This window comes from Maniola hyperantus, chromosome 21, assembly GCF_902806685.2.
Source record: "Maniola hyperantus chromosome 21, iAphHyp1.2, whole genome shotgun sequence".
Classification (NCBI taxonomy): Eukaryota; Metazoa; Arthropoda; class Insecta; order Lepidoptera; family Nymphalidae; genus Maniola; species Maniola hyperantus.
In genome coordinates, this window is record NC_048556.1 from 9,400,974 (window position 1) to 9,422,214 (window position 21,241).

Sequence of the window (21,241 nt, forward strand, 5' to 3'; positions counted from 1 at the left end):
TATTATAAATACGAAAGTTTGTCTGTCCGTCTGTCTGTCTGTCTGTCTGCTAACTTTTCACGGTCCATTCGTTCAACCGATTTTAATGAAATTTGGTAAAGAGATAGCGTTCATCCCGGGGAAGGCCATATGCTACTTTTATCCCAGAAAATCAAAGAGTTCCCACGGGATTTTTACAAACCTAAATCCACGCGGACGAAGTCGCGGGCATCATCTAGTACCTACTCAAATAAAACTACTTATACTGTGCGTAGAAAGTAAACTGATTAAAATAAAATTTAATAATTAACTAAGATGTTTTCTTCTTATGACTTCCGCCTATTCTTACTAACCTATACAGATATTTACAAAGTTTCAAACTTAAAATAACTCCTAATAGTAAAACGAGTACTAAATCCAAGTGAAGCGTTTTGTACCAGCTGACTTTGAGTGCTGGTGACCTAAGATGGAAGGCACCTTTGGTTTTGACCACGTATTCGACCCAGTAGGCTAACTGTTGACCAGGAGTTGCAATGTTGTTTTTAAAGATGGCAGAAAATTCTTTGGCGCGTTGCCGGTAACTGGAAAAGAAAGCAATTTATTATATAAGAAGATATGGTTAGGACGTCCGCCTTCTAATCGGAGGTCGGGGGTTCGATCCCGGGCACGCACCTCTAACTTTTCGGAGTTATGAACTCTGAAACTGAGAAACTGGCCTCACCTTGGCTTTTCCACCATTTCCTTTATGGCAACTCTTAGATTCTTAGGACCGTTTTCATCAAAGTCCATCCGCATTCCAAAGCCCCTAGCCTCTGCTCTTTCGCTGTTGATGTATTGGTCAGCGAAGAACGGCATTCCTATGATGGGTACACCAGCGTGCAGGGTTTCCATTATAGACAGGAGACCTCCATGTGTGATAAATAGTATGCAATTGGGATGAGCTGAAAACAGCAGAAAAAAACCGGGTCATTGACAACCTTCCTGTAAAAGCTTTTAAGTGGGAGGATCAGGTTCGACTCCCGGCAGGTGCATTTGGAAATTTATGATTTCTAAATTTTTTCTGGTCTGATCTGGTGGAAGGCTACGGCCGCGGCTAGTTACCACCCTACCGGCAAAAACCGTGCTACCATTGTGCATTGTACAAGATATACCTACCTAACACACTGCAAGTTAATGATATGTATATATATATATTATAAATATGTGATTTAGCAAATTAATTTTATTAAATAATTTCGTGAACTCATTTTCATTTTTTTTGTGATGGAACCACAAATTCACAGTTATCGGATTTTCCCTTTACGTGTGCTATAAGACCTACATGCCAAATTTTATGATTCTAGGTCAAGGGGAAGTAACCTGTTGGTTTTCTTGTCAGACTCGACAGACAGACAGACGGACAGACAGACAACAAAGTGATCCTATAAGGGTCCTATTAGGGTAAATGGAAAGGACGTACCCAAAATGCTTTGCTGTGGAGCCCAAGTGATAACATGCACGTTCTTTGGCAGGTCCGGTATAATTTGTTCCAGCTTCCAAATCACAGTTTGCTTCAGCTCCCCGAACATATTCAGTAGGTTTCTCTTGATATGGTCTGGTATCCCACTACTCTTTAACATGGAACCCATGCTGAAGTAGATTACACCGTTCTTAGATTCGTCCATGAGCTTTTGCAAATCCTAAAAACATTGACTTATATTATATTATTACTTCGTATGGACAGGGTTATTGAACAAACAAAATTTCACCGACTCATTGGTGCTACAACACCAATGCAACTTCAGTGACCCCTGGATTTAAAATGGGTTGTTTATTAGTATCGAAGAGTGGCGCTGATTTATTTGGTTTCTAAACCGTGAACAATTTTGTTCGCTTGACCATTATCTTGTCATTTATATCGATGCCTAAAAATAATATTCTGTTAAGTGGTTGTAAAAAAGCGGTGATAACTGATTTTCGGGAGGTCGGGGGTTCGATCCCGGGCACACACCACTAACTTTTTGGATTTATGAGCGTTATGAGCGAACCTGCATGCCTGAGTTCTCCATGTTCTCAAAGGTGTGTGAAGTCTGCCAATCCGTATTGGGCCAGCGTGGCAGACTATGGTCTTAACCCTTCTCACTCTGAGAGGAGACTAATGCTCAGTAGTGGGCCGGTAATGGGTTGATCAGGATGATGATGAAGTGGTTGCAAAAATTGAAATTGTAAGTCCTTCTCCAGCAGGTCATGAAAGTTTTAGCAACACCTTGGTTATAAGTATTGCAATCTCATGTGATAGCTGACTGTTAAGTTTAAATAAAAAGTAAAATAACTGTCTCCGATAGAGAAAATTTGACTAAACCATCTCTCACTAACAATAAAAATTTCGATTTATCGAATTTAGCAGATTTAAGCTAAACAAGCCCTGGTATAATATCATAGACGTTTGCAAAATACTTGATGCCTGTTTCTAACCAATAAATTAAAACATTCGACCATCTTCGATAGAGAATACTTGGCATAATCAACCCTAAGTACTTATTGCTGAAAAATATCATGCATCAAAAATATATATAAAAAAAGCTAGTTGTCCCCTAGGGTATCCACCTTAAAACTAAAAAATCTACTTGGGGCTTAAAAATGCAGCGTTGGCAGACCCTCACTAGATGGACAGACGAATCGCAGGAAGCCACTGCATTTAGTCGGTTCAAGACCGTGGTGTGTGGGAGTCTCTATAACAGACGTATGTCCAGAAGTGGACGTCTATGATGGTGATGCTGAAAAAGATAAACTGTTTAAGAGTTCCCAGTTCCTACCTTTGGTAAAGGTACATCCACATCTTTCATATGGTATCCTCCTATATGCTTATAGTTCTCTGGTAAGGCGACACTGTCACCTGTGATCAGGTGAGAGTTGCCAAGTATTAGGGATCCGTTGTATCTGAGGTCATCGAAGTGCGGTAGTTGGTTCCCTCTTTTGATTGTGGCCGCTCCGAATACGTTCTTGAAGTTTTCGTTATATTCATTGCTCAACCTTAAACATTATAAGTCAGTACCCTTATTATAAATGCGAAAGTTTATTTTTTCGTTGGTTTATTGGTTTGTTGGTTTGTTGGTTTGTTGGTTTGTCCTTTAATCACACCGCAACAGTGCAACGGATTGACGTGATTTTTTGCATGGGTAAGTATAGATAAAGACATGGAGAGTGACATAGGCAACTTTTTATCTAGAAAATCGAAGAGTTCCCACGGTATTTTCAATAACCTAAATCCACTTGGCTGAAGTCACGGGCATCATCGAGTGCATAAGGCATTCAGTCAATTCTCTCCATCAATTACCTACAGTAAATTTTCTTAGCAAAGTATAATTTGTGTTAATTGCAGCAAATTGCATAGGTTTCATTTTCTATCGTTTTTACAACTCACTATCTAATTATTTTAAGATAAGTGATGACAGGTGAAGGAGCAGAAGTATTAATTATTTATTATTATTAATATTACAACCTCGTTTATTACAACGATTAACCAGTTCGTTTAATTGCTGTTAAAAAAAATCGGTCAAGTACGAGCTGGGCTCGCACAGTAACACCCGCACTCAGAGTCGCTAATCGTTACTTAAGATTGAGTTAAAACGAGACATATTTATGTGAGAGATATATCTCTATCTGGAAGGTGGTGGGACTCATAACAGGGCATAGCCCACTAAACAAACACCTTTTCGTTAAAGGTGTTACCGACAGTCCTCTGTGCAGGGCCTGCATGGAGGTCGATGAAACACCGACGCACGTGCTCCTAGACTGCACGGGCGTAGCAGATCAACGCGAACGCCATTTGGGTTCCCCGACCTCACTCCAAGAAGCCCTCGGCAACCTGGGCGGTCTATTTTGCTTCTGGAGCGAGCTTGGATGGCTGGAGTGAAGACTTCGGCAGGGAGGGGCGATGCACGCACCACAGACGGAAACGTTTAAGTGCGGAAACCAGCCCAGAGTGAAGAAGAAGAAGAAGAAGCTCTATCTCGTTTTAACTAAACTTACGTAACGATTAAGTGACTCGTAGTGCGGCAGAAAGAGTTCCGTACCACGGTGACAGATTATATACTTTTAATTTTGTTTTCATTTACATGGCGATCATTTTAAAATTTTCATTGTTGTCAAAGCCTCTCCACCTATTACGGTTTATGAGATACATCCCGCTGTGTCTGTAAGCGAACAGATAGATAGACGGACGGACGGACAGCGGAAACTTGATAATAGGGTCCCGTTGGCATTCTTCGGGTATAAAACCGTAAAAAAATGCGAATAAGCGTTCTTGAAACTCACCATCTGTAATACGTTAGTTTAGTGATGAAATGCCAGTGGACCAATCTGGCCCACAAGGAGGTGGTGTAGTGGCGGGATAGATGATGGACGTTATACGCAGGGTTGACGTGTGTGTCTATCAGGGACAGCACTGCTGTGTGCGGGATCATTGAGGATGCCCAGATGTAGGGGCAGTTGAAGACTGTCGAGAGACTGTCATTGAAGACTGTTCATGAGATAGGTATGTGGCGGTCACCACAATTGCAAGCAGATAGCGCTTCACATTCATGCAAAGAAATCAATCAGCAATCACTGGATACGAACCCAAGCCTTGATTACTCACGACGCTCTCACTAGATGACAGCACCGGTACCTTCATCGTTAGTGAAACTAGAACATGCATATCTGAATCGCACTAACGGTGTGTTTAGAAATAAGGGACAGCACTGCTGTGTGTGGGATCATTGAGGATGCCCAGATGTAGGGGCAGTTGAAGACTGTCGTTGAAGATGGTTCATGAGATAGGTACCTACATCTCGCTGACAGACAGACAGACGAATAGGGGAAGCTCAGTAATAGGGTCCCGTTGGCATTCTTCGGGTATAAAACCGTAAAAAATGCGAATAGTCGTTCTTGAAACTCACCATCTGTAATACGTTAGTTTAGTGATGAAATGCCAGTGGACCAATCTGGCCCACAAGGAAGTGGTGTAATGGCGGGATAGATGATGGACGTTATACGCAGGGTTGACGTGTGTGTCTATCAGGGACAGCACTGCTGTGTAGTATCATTGAGGATGCCCAGATGTACGGGCAGTTGAAGACTGTCGAGAGACTGTCATTGAAGACTGTTCATTAGATAGGTATGTGGCGGTCACCACAATTGCAAGCAGATAGCGCTTCACATTCATGCAAAGAAATCAATCAGCAATCACTGGATACGAACTCAAGCCTTGATTACTCACGACGCTCTCACTAGATGACAGCACCGGTACCTTCATCGTTAGTGAAACTAGAACATGCATATCTGAATCGCACTAACGGTGTGTTTAGAAATCAGGGACAGCACTGCTGTGTGCGGGATCATTGAGGATGCCCAGATGTACGGGCAGTTGAAGACTGTCGAGAGACTATCATTGAAGACTGTTCATGAGATAGGTATGTGGCGGTCACCACAATTGCAAGCAGATAGCGCTTCACATTCATGCAAAGAAATCAATCAGCAATCACTGGATACGAACCCAAGCCTTGATTACTCACGACGCTCTCACTAGATGACAGCACCGGTACCTTCATCGTTAGTGAAACTAGAACATGCAAATCTGAATCGCACTAACGGTGTGTTTAGAAATCAGGGACAGCACTGCTGTGTGTGGGATCATTGAGGATGCCCAGATGTAGGGGCAGTTGAAGACTGTCGTTGAAGATGGTTCATGAGATAGGTACCTACATCTCGCTGACAGACAGACAGACGAATAGGGGAAGCTCAGTAATAGGGTCCCGTTGGCATTCTTCGGGTATAAAACCGAAAAAAATGCGAATAGTCGTTCTTGAAACTCACCATCTGTAATACGTTAGTTTAGTGATGAAGTCAGCAATCACTGGATACGAACCCAAGCCTTGATTACTCACGACGCTCTCACTAGATGACAGCACCGGTACCTTCATCGTTAGTGAAACTAGAACATGCAAATCTGAGTCGCACTAACGGTGTGTTTAGGAATCATGGACAGCACTGCTGTGTGTGGGATCATTGAGGATGCCCAGATGTAGGGGCAGTTGAAGACTGTCGTTGAAGATGGTTCATGAGATAGGTACCTACATCTCGCTGACAGACAGACAGACGAATAGGGGAAGCTCAGTAATAGGGTCCCGTTGGCATTCTTCGGGTATAAAACCGTAAAAAATGCGAATAGTCGTTCTTGAAACTCACCACCTGTAATACGTTAGTTTAGTGATGAAATGCCAGTGGACCAATCTGTCCCACAAGGAGGTGGTGTAGTGGCGGGATAGATGATGGACGTTATACGCAGGGTTGACGTGTGTGTCTATCAGGGACAGCACTGCTGTGTGCGGGATCATTGAGGATGCCCAGATGTAGGGGCAGTTGAAGACTGTCGAGAACCTGGAAAAAACATTTCACATTTTTGTTATTGCAATTTTGTATGATAATGGTACTATTCTAAGCACAACTAAATTTTAGAGTACTCGCATCCTCTTCTTACTAATGTAATATGAAACGGATAGATACAGTTTGACAGTTTAAAATTTAATTTAGAGCTGACAAACCTCGTGACTTTTACTGCCAAACGCGAGCCTATTGTTTTTTGTAGCGTGCACTAAAATTTAGAGTCTTTAAATGTAAAATTCATGTTCCGTCCCTTTTTAGCAATATTAAAAATAAAAAGATGCAGTTACTCTTTATTTAGTTCAGAGAAAGACTAAAGAACCAGCACCACTAGAGCTTAAATAAAAACCGCCTCACTAGTTTTTTTTTTATTCAGATACAAGTTAGCCCTTGACTGCAATCTCACCTGGTGGTAAGTGACGATGCAGTCTAAGATGGAAGCGGGCTAACCTGGAAGGGGTATGGCAGTTTTTAATAAACCCATGCCCCTTAGGTTTCTAGACGGCATCGTACCGGAACGCTAAATCGCTTGGCGGCACGGCTATACCGGTAGGGTGGTAACTAGCCACGGCCGAAGCCTCCCACCAGACCAAACCAGAAATTTAGAAATTATAAAATTCCAAATCCCTGCCAGGAATCGAACCCGGGACCTCCCACTAATAAGACCACAGCGCTTACCACTGCGCCAGGGAGGTCGTCAATATAACATTCTTTCACCTCATAATGTAAACGCTCCCACTCCCATAGAACTTAAAAGATTCCGAACCAGTGGTAGATGCATGCGACTATTCGTAAGTACTTGTAAAAGTTTATACGAATAAAAAAGATTTTTATTTTATTTTATTTTATTAGGATCGGCCGTGTCTTTTCGTACGTGTATATCTATGCCGGCACTACAACGCGATGCAGAGCAGAACACAGACTGACACATGTCTGCGTCACACGTGCCGTGCCTGCGCCGTAGCTGTTATCCGTACCCTTATATAAATGCGAAAGTGTGTTTGTTTGTTGGTTTGTTGGTTTGTTGGTTTGTCCTTCAATCACGTCGCAATGGTGCAATGGATTGACGTGATATTTTGCATGGGTGTAGATAAAGACCTGGAGAGTTTTTTTTTTATTCGTTATAGGCGCACGCTTGACCACGATCACACCTGATGGGAAGTGATGATGTGGCCTAAGAAGTAACGCGTTTGCCTAGAAGGTGCCTATTCACTCATGTTTTAAAGATACCCGGATTATAATTGACAGGAAACACTGATCTAGGAAGAGTATTCCAGACCCTAGCCATGCGTATAAGGAATGATGACGCAAAGCGTTTCGTACGCGTGACATAGGCTACTTTTTATCCCGGAAAATCAAAGAGTTCCCACGGGATTTTAAAAAACCTAATTCCACGCGAACGTAGTCGCGGGCACAGGCTAGTTAGTACATATTTCATGCATTACAAAATCTGCTCTGCCCTGCACTGCTCTGAATTACGTCGCCTGCGTGTCAGCAATACAGCATACGCTTCGCCTTGTGGCCTAGTTCTGCGGCCCAGGTGGGAGCGGCCAACGTGTAGAACAAACTTACAGTACGCGACCGAAAGTAATGTACATCGACCTTTAGAAGGAGATAGCAAATTAGTAGAGCACTGTCTCTGTCGTTGAGACCGACCAAACGTCATATATAATTAACATGCACTTAAATAAGACTATTTTAGGTTTTCTTTGACATCATATTTTAATTATTTTTTTTTGTATGTTAATTGTAACTAAATGTGTAACTGACACTATTGTAAAATTGCGCGCCATTGATGGCAGATTTTAATTGGACTTTTATATTTTTGAGACCCTATGTACATACAATTTTTGAAATTAATAAACTTATCTTTTCTAGGTAAGAGTGACAGAGACAACGCTCTACAAAGCCGAAATGTCATTCTAAATGCCAATGTACATTACTTTCGGCCGCGTACTGTAAAATTTACAAGAAATTGGAAGGAAGATGCGCGGACGCGTCCTAATCGAGAGCGGGTGCCGAGCGGCATGGAGAGTATGGCATCGCAGCTAGGCCGCAGAATTTCTATTGCTTACCCAGCAGACAACTCCGAGTACAGCCATTCCGCCACAACAACGTCATATCGCTCCTTCGGGTCATTTAGAAACCTCTGTATGACAGGCAGTTGGTACGTTTGGTACACCAGACCTTGCATCACATCCTGGAACAGGAAATAGTCCTGCACATCCAACTCCTTGCTCATCAACTTCTCTATGTCGAAGACTTCATCTGGAAATAAAAAAGATCTGACATCACTACCTATTTTTAGGGTTCCGTATCTCAAAAGGAAAAAGAACCCTAAGGCGCGTCGCTCATACACTCAAGAGTCGAGACGACGTCGAAGCTAGGGCGCACAAGCGGCGCGCCGCGTCTAGGTTTATAAATAACTAGCTGATCCCCGCGGCTTCGCCCGCGTAGATTTAGGTTTTTAAAGATCCCGTATAGCCTATGTCACTCAGGAATAATGTAGCTTTCTACTGGTGAAGGAATTTTTAAAATCGGTTCAGTAGTTCTAAAGATTACCCCCTACAAACAAACTTAACGACATTAATCGTAATATTTTAATTTCGCCATAACTTCAAAACCAAACGTCCAATTTTAATCATTCAAAGACCAAATATTATCTCCATAAACTGTTCTTAGTGATGAAATCATTTATTTTGATAAGGATTAATAGCATGAGTAAAATAAACGCGTTTAAATGTAGTCCAAAAAAAATTCAAGATTTTTTTAAATAAAAAAATGGTTGCTGTGCCTCACTCGACATAGATGGGTATAGTGTGTCGCGGACTTTTTTGTAGATATTTATAAGATCTACAATTAATTAGAACATTTTATGGTTCTATCTTTTATAGTTTAGGCAGCGTACGCAAAATAAGTAACTTTTCTGGTTGATTTTTTACACCTTGTGTCCGAAAAACCCAAATATCTTACGGAACCCTATTTTTTTCCAAAATAAAATATAGCCTATGTTACTCGTGGATAATGTAGCTTTCGAATGGTGAAAGAATTTTTAAAATCGGTCCAGTAGTTTTTGAGCCTATTCAGTACAAACAAACAAACAAACAAACAAACAAACAAACAAACAAACAAAGTTTTCCTCTTTATAATATTAGTGTAGATGTAGATAAATATCGGTGCGTTCATTATGTGCAGTCGCGGCACGGGCGAGGTACAGGTGCGGCGGGGGCCAGGTGCAGGCGCAGCGGGGTCGAGGTCCAGGCGCGGCGGGGGCGCTATATTATGTGCCCACGCCGCCACATTTTGAATGATTTAAAAAAAATTACAAAAAAAAAAAAAACCGACTTCGTTACATAAACACTAAAAATTGAAAAATAATTTAATTTATTACCGAATATATTATGTATACAAGAGTTAATATAGTTCCATAATAATACTTTTTGGTGCCGGTGCCAATTAGCTTTAGCTGCGCGAATCGTCTAGACTTCATATTTTTAAGGGACTCCACAATGGCACCTCATTGGCACCGACCCCAAAAAATATTATTATGGAACTATATTTACTCTTGTATACATAATATATTCGGTAATAAATTAAATTATTTTTCAATTTTTAGTGTTTATGTAACGAAGTCGGTTTTTATTTTTTTTGTAAAAAATTTTTATTTCACAATTTTTAGTGGCCCCATGGAATTATGCTATGACTGGTTAAAAATCTACTGTTTACTAAGCTATTACACTGATCGCGAGCAATTTACTCTTATCCGTTGAGGAGTTCCAGTATCTATCTTCGAAGGTGTTCATCAGATCTTCACCAAATTGAAATGGGACCAACTTTGAAGTATACCCTTTCAAACAAAAAAAGAATTTTCAAAATCGGTCCAGGCGTTTTTGAGTAATCGGGGAACATACATAAAAAAAAAAAAAAAAAAAAGAAGATTCCGACGAATTGAGAACCTCCTCCTTTTTTTGAAGTCGGTTCAAAATTAAAAGGAAGCATAGCGGGTCGCGCCCCGACTGCTGCAAAGACTACGCCTCGACCGTGCCGCGACGACGCCGCGACGCCGCCTCGACTTAGCAGTGAGCGACGCGCCTTATAAGACCACTTCGTTGTCTGTCTTGTCTGTCAAGAAACTCGTGTACTTAGTACTACTTCCCGTTGACCTAGAATCATGAAATTTGGCAGGTAGGTAGGTCTAAGGTCAAGTAAAGGAAAAACCCGAAAACCGTGAATTTGCGGTTACATAAAAAAAATCTAATGTAGGTACTTGATGGTAGTTAATAAATCATAAATCAAGGAAAACATATTATTATGCATTACAAAAAAACAGTCAAGTACGAATCGGACTCATACACGAAGGGTTCCGTACCGCCGTACAAGGTAAAGCACTATATATTATGTACTTTTTAATTATTTTTTTAATTTGTACCGCAGCCATTTTGATTTTGTTATTATTATAAGTTATAACCTATTAGAAGCAATAGAAATACGCACTCTGAAAATTTTAACTCTCCACCTAATTATCGTTCATGTGATACAGCCCGCTGGCAGACAGACAGACAAACAGACAGACGGCGGACAGACGGACGGATAGCGGAGGCTTAGTAATAGGGTCCCGACTCCTGTTGGCACCATTCGGGTACCAGTGGCGTGCAGTTCATAGAGGCATAAATGCACTGCTTACCCCAGTTGTAATAGCTTAATGCATATTTTTCATTATGACCTGCCAGTGAACAGGTTCCTACTTAACTAATGCCTACCCTGGCTTCAAACTCTGTGCACGCCACTGTCGGGTACCTTCCTAAAACTTAGACATTCGTAGTGTTCGGGTTATATTTTCAAACTTTATGTCCGACTTCGTCCGCGTGGAATTGGGTTTTTTAAAAATCCCTTGGAAACTCTTTGATTTTCCGGGATAAAAAGTAGCCTATGTCCTTATCCAGGTCTTTATCTATACCCATGCAAAAAATCACGTCAATCTGTTGCACCGTTGCGACGTGATTGAAGGACAAATCAACAAACAAACAAACACACTTTCGCATTTGTTGGTATCCTACGTGTATGGAACCCTAAAAACTAATAAGGTACCTATAACGATTTTACTATTTGTGTGATTTATTTCTGTAATTCATAAATTATGCCACTAATAACTAATAATATATCTATGTCAATTTTTTGTTGATTATCCATGGATTTTACATAATACACATTTTACAAACCTATTTACGTAATGACTACCAACATAATTTACCTATTATGAAAACACCAGCAATTATTGTTTCTTACTCAATGATGCCCGCAACTTTGTCCGTGTGGACGTTTTTGTTTTAAATTCTCTGTGATTTTCCACGATAAAAATAAAAGCTTATGCTTGTCTCCAGCAGGGCGATTGTCTAAAACCTGCATCAATCATTATTACAATCTCAATTGTTCTGATTGGCTGAATTTGTGCGATTCTTCTTGCAACAATGCATTGTGGCCAATAGTGAGCGAGCATTAACCAATCAGAGATGATTGCGATTGTGACATTGTAGCTGTCAAACAACCGCGGTAGGGCCACAGGATGCTGTACCAAACAGAATATAATGCCCGCGACTTCGTGCACGTGTTATTATCATTTATAACCATCAGTAAGTACCCTTATTATAAATGCGAAAGTGTGTTTGTTTATTGGTTTATTGGTTTGTTGGTTTGTTGGTTTGTTGGTTTGTTGGTTTATCCTTCAATCATGTCGCAACGGTGCAACCGATTGACGTGATTTTTTGCATGGGTATAGATAAAAACCTGGAGAGTGACATAGGCTACTTTTTATCCCGGAAAATCAATGAGTTTCCACGGGATTTTTAAAAACCTAATTCCACGCGTACGAAGTCGCGGGCATCAGCTAGTATTATTTATAATGTACTAGCAGTTGAACTCAACTTCGTCCGCGTAAAATTATTGGTTTCTCATGAGATCTGAAATTTTCCCGCTGCAAAAGGCCTCACTCACCTACTCACTCAGTCTCATTTTAAGGCACGGAACTCAGAATACTTTCATTATCTCTAACTTCAAAAACATAGGGTTTTTATATAACTTTTCAACCCCCATTTCACCCCCTTAGGGGGAGAATTTAGTTAGGTTCTTTCTTATCTGATACCTACCCCCAGAAAGATGCTAAGTTTCAAATTTCAAGTGAAAATAACAATAGTTAAAACTTTTCTATAAAAACTTTTCCCCCCTATTTTACCACCCTTAGGGGGGAATTTCCCAAATTGACTTATACAAATGTTCATTATTTAAATAATGACCTAAATGTCGATTTTCATGTCTCTAACTTGAAAAACATAGGACTTTCATACAACCTTCGACCACCCCTATTCACACCCTTAGAGGGGGAATTTTTCAAAACCGTTTTGAGCTGACACCTACGTCTTCCAAATTTCAAGTTTGTAGGCTTTATAGTTCCTGAGATTTCGTGATTAGTCAGTCAGTCAGTCAGTCAGTCAGTCAGTCAGTGAGTGGTATTTCGCTTTTATATATTTAGATAACCATATTATAAACCATATTATATATTATACCTAACCATATTATAAAAGCGAAAGTGTGTTTGTTTGTTGGTTTATTATTGGTTTGTTGGTTTATCCTTCAATCGTTTCGACGTGATTTTTTGCATATTAAGTAGGTATATTTAACGACCCGGAGAGTGACATAAGCTACATTTTATCCCGGAAAATTTAAGAGTTCCCACAGGATTTTAAAAAACCTAAATCCACGCAGACGAAGTCGCGGGCATTAGCTAGTCATTTATAGTTTAGCTTTTTTTTAAATCCAGTGGTAACTTCTTCATTTTCCTAGATAAAAAGATGCAAGCTTCTTCTGTATCTTTCATTAAAGTCGCTTAAAAGGATGGGCTGTGAAAAGCTAGTGATGTCTTAGGGTGAGATCTATAGAGCTCACTCTGACTTTGCTTAGACTTAAGACAGAGTTAAAACGAGACTCTCACGTAAATCTGTCTCGTTTTAACTCGAACTTAAGTCTGAGCAAAGTCAAAGTGCGCTCTATAGGTCTCAGCCTTAGATTCACTTGACGATACAGAATAATTTGTTTAACTGAATAGGTAATAATTAGCTACTAATAAATAATAATTTGTAAAAGTTTAATTGTTTTTTTTTTATCAGATACAAGTTAGCCCTTGACTGCAATCTCACCTGATGGTAAGTGATGATGCAGTCTAAGATGATAGCGGGCTAACCTGGAAGGGGTATGGCAGTTTTTATTAAACTCATACCCCTTTGTATGACTAATAATAAAAATTATTTCGTTTTCATTTCTAGTTTTGTTATACTTAGGTACTTACCTACTGGGAGATATTTAGTATTTTCAGATACATCCACCTGGCGCAGTCTTGGAGGTGGTTCTTTCACAGGAACTGGTGTTATGTAAGTCACCTGTAAAAAAATTATTACATGTAATCTTTATGAGTCGTGAAAAAGTAACAGACTGACAGACAGACACACTTTCACAATTTATAATATTAGAATGCATGTTAATATGGATAATTTTAGTATGGATATGATACACTTCATCATCATCATCATCATCAACCAATAGACTCCACTGCTGGACATAGGTCTCTTGTAGGGACTTCCACACGCCACGGTCTTGCGCCGCCTGGCTCCCTGCGACTAGTCTGATGTCGTCCGTCCACCTATTGGGGGTCTTCCAACGCTGCGTCTTCCGGTGCGAGGTCGCCATTCCAGCACCTTGGGACCCCAATGTCTATCGGTTGTACGAACTATGATACACTTATTCGGAGTTTGTTCGGTGAAGAAATCGACCAGTAATTCTAAGGTGCTAGTAATCTTTCAATTAGAAGGCTGCTTCGGAGGAACTAGCGCTGAGTAGACACTAGAAACCATCGATGTTAGAAACATTCTAGTGCGGGCAGTAATGGGGCTAAAATTCATTATTAAAGAGAATAATAATATTATTTTAAAAAAATCATGATTTTTTATTTATTTTTAACATACTAATTTTAATTGATACTAATGATAAAAGAGCGTGGATTTGACCTGCAGCTCGTTCCAGCAACGCACAGGACTGCAAACACTTTTTATGGCATACTTAATATTGTATATCAAATATTTGAAAAGAGCAACCGCCGAGTTTCCTGCTGGTTCTTATTGGTAGGAATGGCATTCCTACTAATAAGAACCAGCAGACTATTCGAAATCGCTTTTGAAAGTTTACTTGAATAAAAATAAAAAATTATTTGTTTTTAGGGTTCCGTACCTCAAAAGGAAAAACCAAAAAAAAAAAGGAACCCTTATAGGATCACTTTGTTGTCTGTCTGTCTGTCTGTCAAGAAACCTACAGGGTACTTCCCATTGACCTACAATCATGAAATTTGGCAGGTAGGTAGATCTTATGTCTGAAATTTGGGAAAAAATCTGATACCGTGAATTTGTGGTTACATCACACAAAAAAAATTAAATTGTGGTCATGAACTAATAATTAGTATTTTTAATTTTCTAAGTAAGGTAACTATATCAAGTGGGGTATCATATGAAAAGTCTTCACCTGTGCATTCTAAAACAGATTTTTATTTATTTTTATGTGTCATAGTTTTTGAATTATCCTGCAAAATGTCGAAAAAATACGACTGCAGTACGGAACCCTCATTGCGCGAGCCTGACTCGCACTTGGCCGGTTTTTTTTATTTATTTATTTAATTATTAACGTCACGCTGTACGGAAAGGGAATAATGACGTCACAATCCGTAAACGGCAAATATTTTTAATTTTTTTACATAAAGTAGAATAATTTCTGCTGGAAAATAATTTTAATAAAAATAAAAAAAACATTTGTCGTTGACGCATTTTGATGTAATTAATCGCTTTCCGTTGCAGCGTGACCTCTATGAGCGTGACGTTAATAATTAAATATGTTAAAAATAAATAATAATCATGACTTTTTTAAATTCTAGCACCATAATAATTTATGGGGCTAGAATTTAAAAGTCAAATATATCTATCTACCTATAGAAAAATAACATCATTTTATTGCTACAGTCCAAGACCCTATTATGTGCCGAGATGAAATAAACAAAGCGAAGCTGGGCGGATCAGCTAGCTATGCTAGTAAAGGAATGATTTTTAGAACAGACTGATAAGATAACTTACCAAAGTCAAATAACGTCTCGGACCACAGATATGTCCAGATATGCAACTAGCGCGCGTGGCCCCCTCAGTCCCTCTCGCTCAAGCAGAGGTACTTACTTGTGAAATGTTATTCCGTCTATTTTACGTTCGCTTCGGCTATTGTAGCCTAGTATACTGCAACCCACCATTGCACAATAACTTCAAAAACAAAAAACAACAAAACGAATCAATTATTTATTTACAATTCTTGAGTCAACATAACCTCACTGTTATGTTGACTCACGGAACAGAAAAAACAGTGGAAGTGCTAAGTAGGCGTGGCACGCGTGCCACAATTAAGCGTAGTTACGTAAAACTGATCCCAGTCGCGTTCTAACATCGCGTGGAGTTGGTAGTCTCGCGACAAATTCATATTGCCCTAGCAATGTTACTGTTCCGTTTTGGAGTGTAAAAATGATAGTAGGAGAAAAAATCTTAAAATGGAGGTGTTTCGTATCATCGGTAAGTACGATTTTCATTGTTTTCTATAAAATCTTAATTTATTTCAATTTACTAATATTTAATAGAACGGTTAGTCAAAATCAACCTTAAACAATTAAGATAAAGTTTATTTTGGATTGATTCTATTCCGAAAGTACTTCGCTCCGTGTTCGCTACTCAAATAGTGATGTGGCCAAGTAGAATATTGAATTTATCGATTGATATCGATACAAGGATATAAATAAATAGTAACGCAATAATTATAATTTATTAATGAGTGAGACGTTGCATTGATCACTAATAGACATCAGTAGTTCCTCTAACCTTCATTTAAAATATTTTTAGGTTTCCCAAAGATGCAAGCATCAAAGAGAAATGGATAGATGCAACGGGTAGAGTTAATTGGATGCCAACCAAATCAAGCATGATATGCTCTGAACATTTTTTTAGAAGTCGATTTTATAATATCAAATAAAGGATATAGATATACGAAACCTACTGCGCTTCCATCAATGAAAATCGTTAAGTCTTTTAATCAAATAACCTTGTTTTATTTTATTACTTTCAGTAAGTATTGAAAATACTTGATATTATAATACAAAACAACACACCTCTTAGTTATATTTTTGTATGAAGATTGACTGACTAAATATCAAATTTAATTCATAAACACACTAATTAATTTTTCTCCTATTCATTTTTATATAGGTACTAGATGATGCCCGCGACTTCGTCCGCGTGGATTTAGGTTTTTAAAAATCCTGTGGGAACTTTTCAACTTCCTATGTCCTTTCCCGGGATGCAAGCTATCTCTGTACCAAATTTCATCAAAAACGGTTGATCGGTTGAGCCGTGAAAAGCTAGCAGACAGACAGACAGACAGACACACTTTCGCATTTATAATATTAGTACGGATTTATTCTCAAAATTTAATTTTGGTTTCAGCCACAAAATGATAAATGTGGTCACTCCAGGTTCTTCAAAAAGACAAAGTGATTCGGAGATTCCTGCGTCTAATCACGTTACCGATTTGATGAAGGCAATAGTCGAAAAATATATACATAAATGTTACATAAATGTACATAAATGTATTAAAATTAAAAATAAGACTTTCGAAACGCCAGTTTCTTAACAAATATGTTTTATTTCAAGGGCAATAAATAAAATTTATCTATTTTCATACGTTGCAGTATTTATTGTGCATACTTGTAAAAGGCATGCATACATACCAGCACTTTTATTCAATTTTATAATTACCTTTTTTAATTTTATTTTTGCGAATGAACAAAATAACGAGTATCTATCGATATCGATAGGTAATTCATTGAGCTACGTGGTGCAGCCTTAACTGAGGAGGAAAAAAAATCGACCGATCACGCAAATGTCAACCATATGTTTAAAGTAATTAAGTTTATAATTGCTACTACTTAGAATACCGCCATCTATGGTCAAGTAGCGGAATTAATTGGACAATTGAATCTAGTGTGACGTGAGTGTGACTATAGCTCGTAAATACGTTCTTCCGCTAAAGCAAAATAAATCTTATTTCTAGAGCGTCAGGGTTTATTTCCAAATCTGTGACGTAGGCTAGTTTTGACTAAACTTAAACGACAAATCAAATGATTTGTTTCTTTGTAGTGCAATATATGACTATCGGTATATTTGTATGAGTTTGGCGACAGCGGTTCCTATAGTAATTTTGGTGAATTGCACTTCCACTGTTCTTTCTGTTCCGTGTGTTGACTCAATTGTTTGCCAAAATCTCACGTACAAATACATTTTGGCAAACAAAAAAAGTGGCCACGGTGATAAGGACAAAACATAATCATTTAGTCACGTTCTAACAAGAGCTTAATGCATTTAGCTATCTCGCTCTAACAGTGGTGTACAATAGGGCTACTTCTAATAGTCCTTGTTCCGAGTCTCGGACGAAGATCAATCCATAGTTCCATACTTACTAATATTATAAATGCGAAACTGTGTTTGTCTATTTATCTGTCTGTTAGCTTTAATAAGGTAAATATAAAGATAGCTTGCATCCCAAGAACGGTCACAGCTACACTGCGACAAGGCTCTCTTGGCACTTGAATGACATCGACAGGGGGGCGCTGTTGGAGAACAAAGGCTAAGAATATGCAAACAAGAACAAACGGGACACTTGACGGTAACGTTAGTTCCGATTTTCGCCACGCGCCAAGATAGCCTAGAGTTCCCACGTGATTTTTAATCTAAATATGTAAATGAAAAAGCTGACTGACTGACTGATCTATCATCGCACAACTCAAACTACTGGACGGATCGGGCTGAAATTTGGCATGCAGATAGCTATTATACGGACGAAGTCGCGAGCATAAGCTAGTCTAGTAATAAATATTATGAGTAAGATAAACTTTGCAATAGGCGGTTGTGTGTGTTTGTTTGTTTATCGGTTCATCTCGTATTTGCTAAATACCTATAGAACTCACTATAGAACACAGGTCTCCTCTCAGAGTTAGAAGGGTTTTGGCCATAGTCTGTCACGCTGGACATGTGCTGATTGGTAGACCTTTGAGAAAATTATGGAGAACTCTCAGGCATGCAGGTTTCCTCACGATGTTTTGCTTCACCGTTAAAGCAAGTGATATTTAATTATTTAAATAAAATAACTCGAAAAGTTAGAGGTGCGTGCCCGGGATCGAACCCCCGACCTCCGACTAGAAGGCGGACATCCTAACCCTTTCTATCACACTATCACAGCTTTGATACCTTCTTTTATCTATGTTTGATATCACAGATTAGAGAACTTCTTTTATCTATGTTTGATACTTATATTATGCTTATATTACACTGAAATATATAGATTTCAGTCATAGATAACAGAGTTATCTACGATTTCAGTATTAGCACAGTATTAGTATCAGACGAATCTCTCTAAATAGATAATAATTTTGACGACGTCCCTGACGCAATGGTGAGCGCTGTTGGCTTATCAGTGGGAGGTTCCGGGTTCGATTCCTGTCAGGGGAAAGTAGAAATTTTATAATTTCTAATTTTCCCTGCAGACTTCGGGCTATGGCTAGTTACCACCTTACCGGCAAAGCCATGCCGCCGAGTGATTTAGCGTTCCGATGCCGTGTAAAAATCAAGGGGTTTAATAAAAATAACTGCCATAAGTAGGGATAGGTATATCTTCCAGGTTAGCCCGCTTCCATCTTAGACTGCATCATCTTACCACCAGGTAAGATTGCAGTCAAAAGCTATCCCGAATATTCAAGAAAAATACCTATGTCCCGTGTTTCAAATCTAAGTACTACAACAAAATCTACTCGGATGAAACACGACGATATGACGTGGCTATAGGTTAGTTATACATACCTACCATTTATGTGTTTCAATGAGAAGAGACATTTTTTTTTAAATAGAGATAGCGAGCAAATGGTCATCTGATGTTAAGTGATTACCGCCGCCCATGAACATTTGCAGCACCAGAGGAACCGCCGATGCGTTGCCGGCCTTTTAGGAATTTGTTGGATGGATATATTACTTACCTTAAATTCATAAGTTATCAGTGCCAAGGCTAATTTAAAAATAAATGATTTGTATTTACTTAATTTTTTAGGTGCGGCCTACAAATACTCGTTTAAGTAAACATAAAAATATCAACATTGCTAGGTAGATACTTTCTTGGAACTTTAATTTAGGTAAATGTAATCACTACAATATGTCATGCCTGTAGTCTTTAATTATAACTGTTTATACTAAATAATGTAGTGCAAGCTGTGATAGCCTAGTGGAAATCGGTTCAACTGTTCTCGAGATTTGCGATCAGCAACACATTTAGCGATTCATTTTTATATGTATAGAGAAGATAAATATCTGTGCCAACCTACTAAAATAATGATTACCTACCTCATGTCCAGCGGCCAGCAAATGCCTGATATACCCCTCTCCGAGGATTGCGTGACTCTTCCCAGGAACCGGAAACACCACGAGCACTCTGTACCCATAACAATAGTTAACCACTACACACAATAAAATAGCTATTCTGATAACAAACATGTCTGTTACTGAGCCGTTATCGACTAAATCTGACTGTAGTTCACTGCTTTTTTGTTTGTATAAGTCCGCGACAGGTTGAGATGGCAATCGGGGTATGAGGCGGGGGAACTACCCGCACACCCGCACGTCACCCGCGCTCGCCCGCACTGGGTGAGCGCGGGGTCTGCGCGGGTCTGCCAAGCGTTTCCTCTCCGATTGCCATCTCGACCTGTCACCGACTATATTATGACTGCAAAATTACATAATATATTATACGTATTACCATCAGTAGTTCCGTACTAATATTTTAAAACCATATTGTGGCTAATTCCATTGTACACAATCTCTAAACTAAACTAAAATGTCACGCCTAAATCTATTGCTATCCCTTTCATAATGTTGCTTGCAGAAAAGGATGGCACTAGATTTAGACCTGTTAATTTAGTTTAGTTTAGAGATTGTGTACTAGAGAATCGGCCCCAATGTGCGTCTATTTGTTACTTCTCTGACACCTCAACTACTTGTGTCTTCAACGAAAGACAATTGAATGAATTTGGAGGCGTGGTTGATTTGCAGGAGTGTGTGTTGGTTTGTTGGTCTGTCTTTCAAGAACCATTTTTTTTTTCATTAAAAAAAAGAATATTAGCCTTGTAAATTATGACTAATACTCCCCTTTCCCCTCCAACTAAGCGAAAAGCTTGTGCTAGGAGTAGGTACGGCAATAGTGCAATTGGTGGGATTTGAACCGGCAACCGTTCGGAATTCAGTCCGTTCCGCTCCTCGACCGTTGAGCTATTGAGACTCTATGAGACAATGGATCGACTTGATTTTTTGCACAAAAATATACTATAGCCCTGGCATATTTAATGTCCCTGAAAATTGAAACTCACGGGACTTTAAAAACTAAAACCACGCGAACTCAATAGCGGACATCAGCTAGTAGAAAATGAATAGAAATAATCTTAATCTATATAAAATACGAATATATGCAAAAATATGCGAATATCCGCGAATGCAATACTTGTTACATCACTAATAATAATATATCCACGAAAACGCTACCCGCCATCTTTTTAGGTTCATGAGCTGTCATGACGTGTTTTCTTAGTGAAATCTATATATCTATACCAATATTAAGAACGTAAATTCTCCATTATACCACCAGCTATACCTACTTTAGTAACTATCCATGTTGAATTACATTACAGCTTTTAAATAGG

The 21,241-nt window shown here is 39.1% G+C and overlaps 1 protein-coding gene across 1 annotated transcript; it reads right to left on the reverse strand.

The window, feature by feature from the left end:
- Positions 1-258: 258 nt before the first annotated feature.
- LOC117992617 (UDP-glucosyltransferase 2-like) lies at positions 259-20,087 on the reverse strand. The gene is made up of 8 exons (XM_069505860.1): positions 19,893-20,087; positions 13,721-13,811; positions 8,457-8,649; positions 6,187-6,378; positions 2,775-2,991; positions 1,439-1,658; positions 701-920; positions 259-560 (listed from the first exon to the last, which is right to left on the reverse strand). The coding sequence occupies exons 1-8, from the start codon at positions 20,040-20,042 to the stop codon at positions 290-292; spliced, it is 1,554 nt and encodes a 517-aa protein (XP_069361961.1). The 5' UTR covers positions 20,043-20,087; the 3' UTR covers positions 259-289.
- Between the last annotated feature and the right edge of the window lie 1,154 nt (positions 20,088-21,241).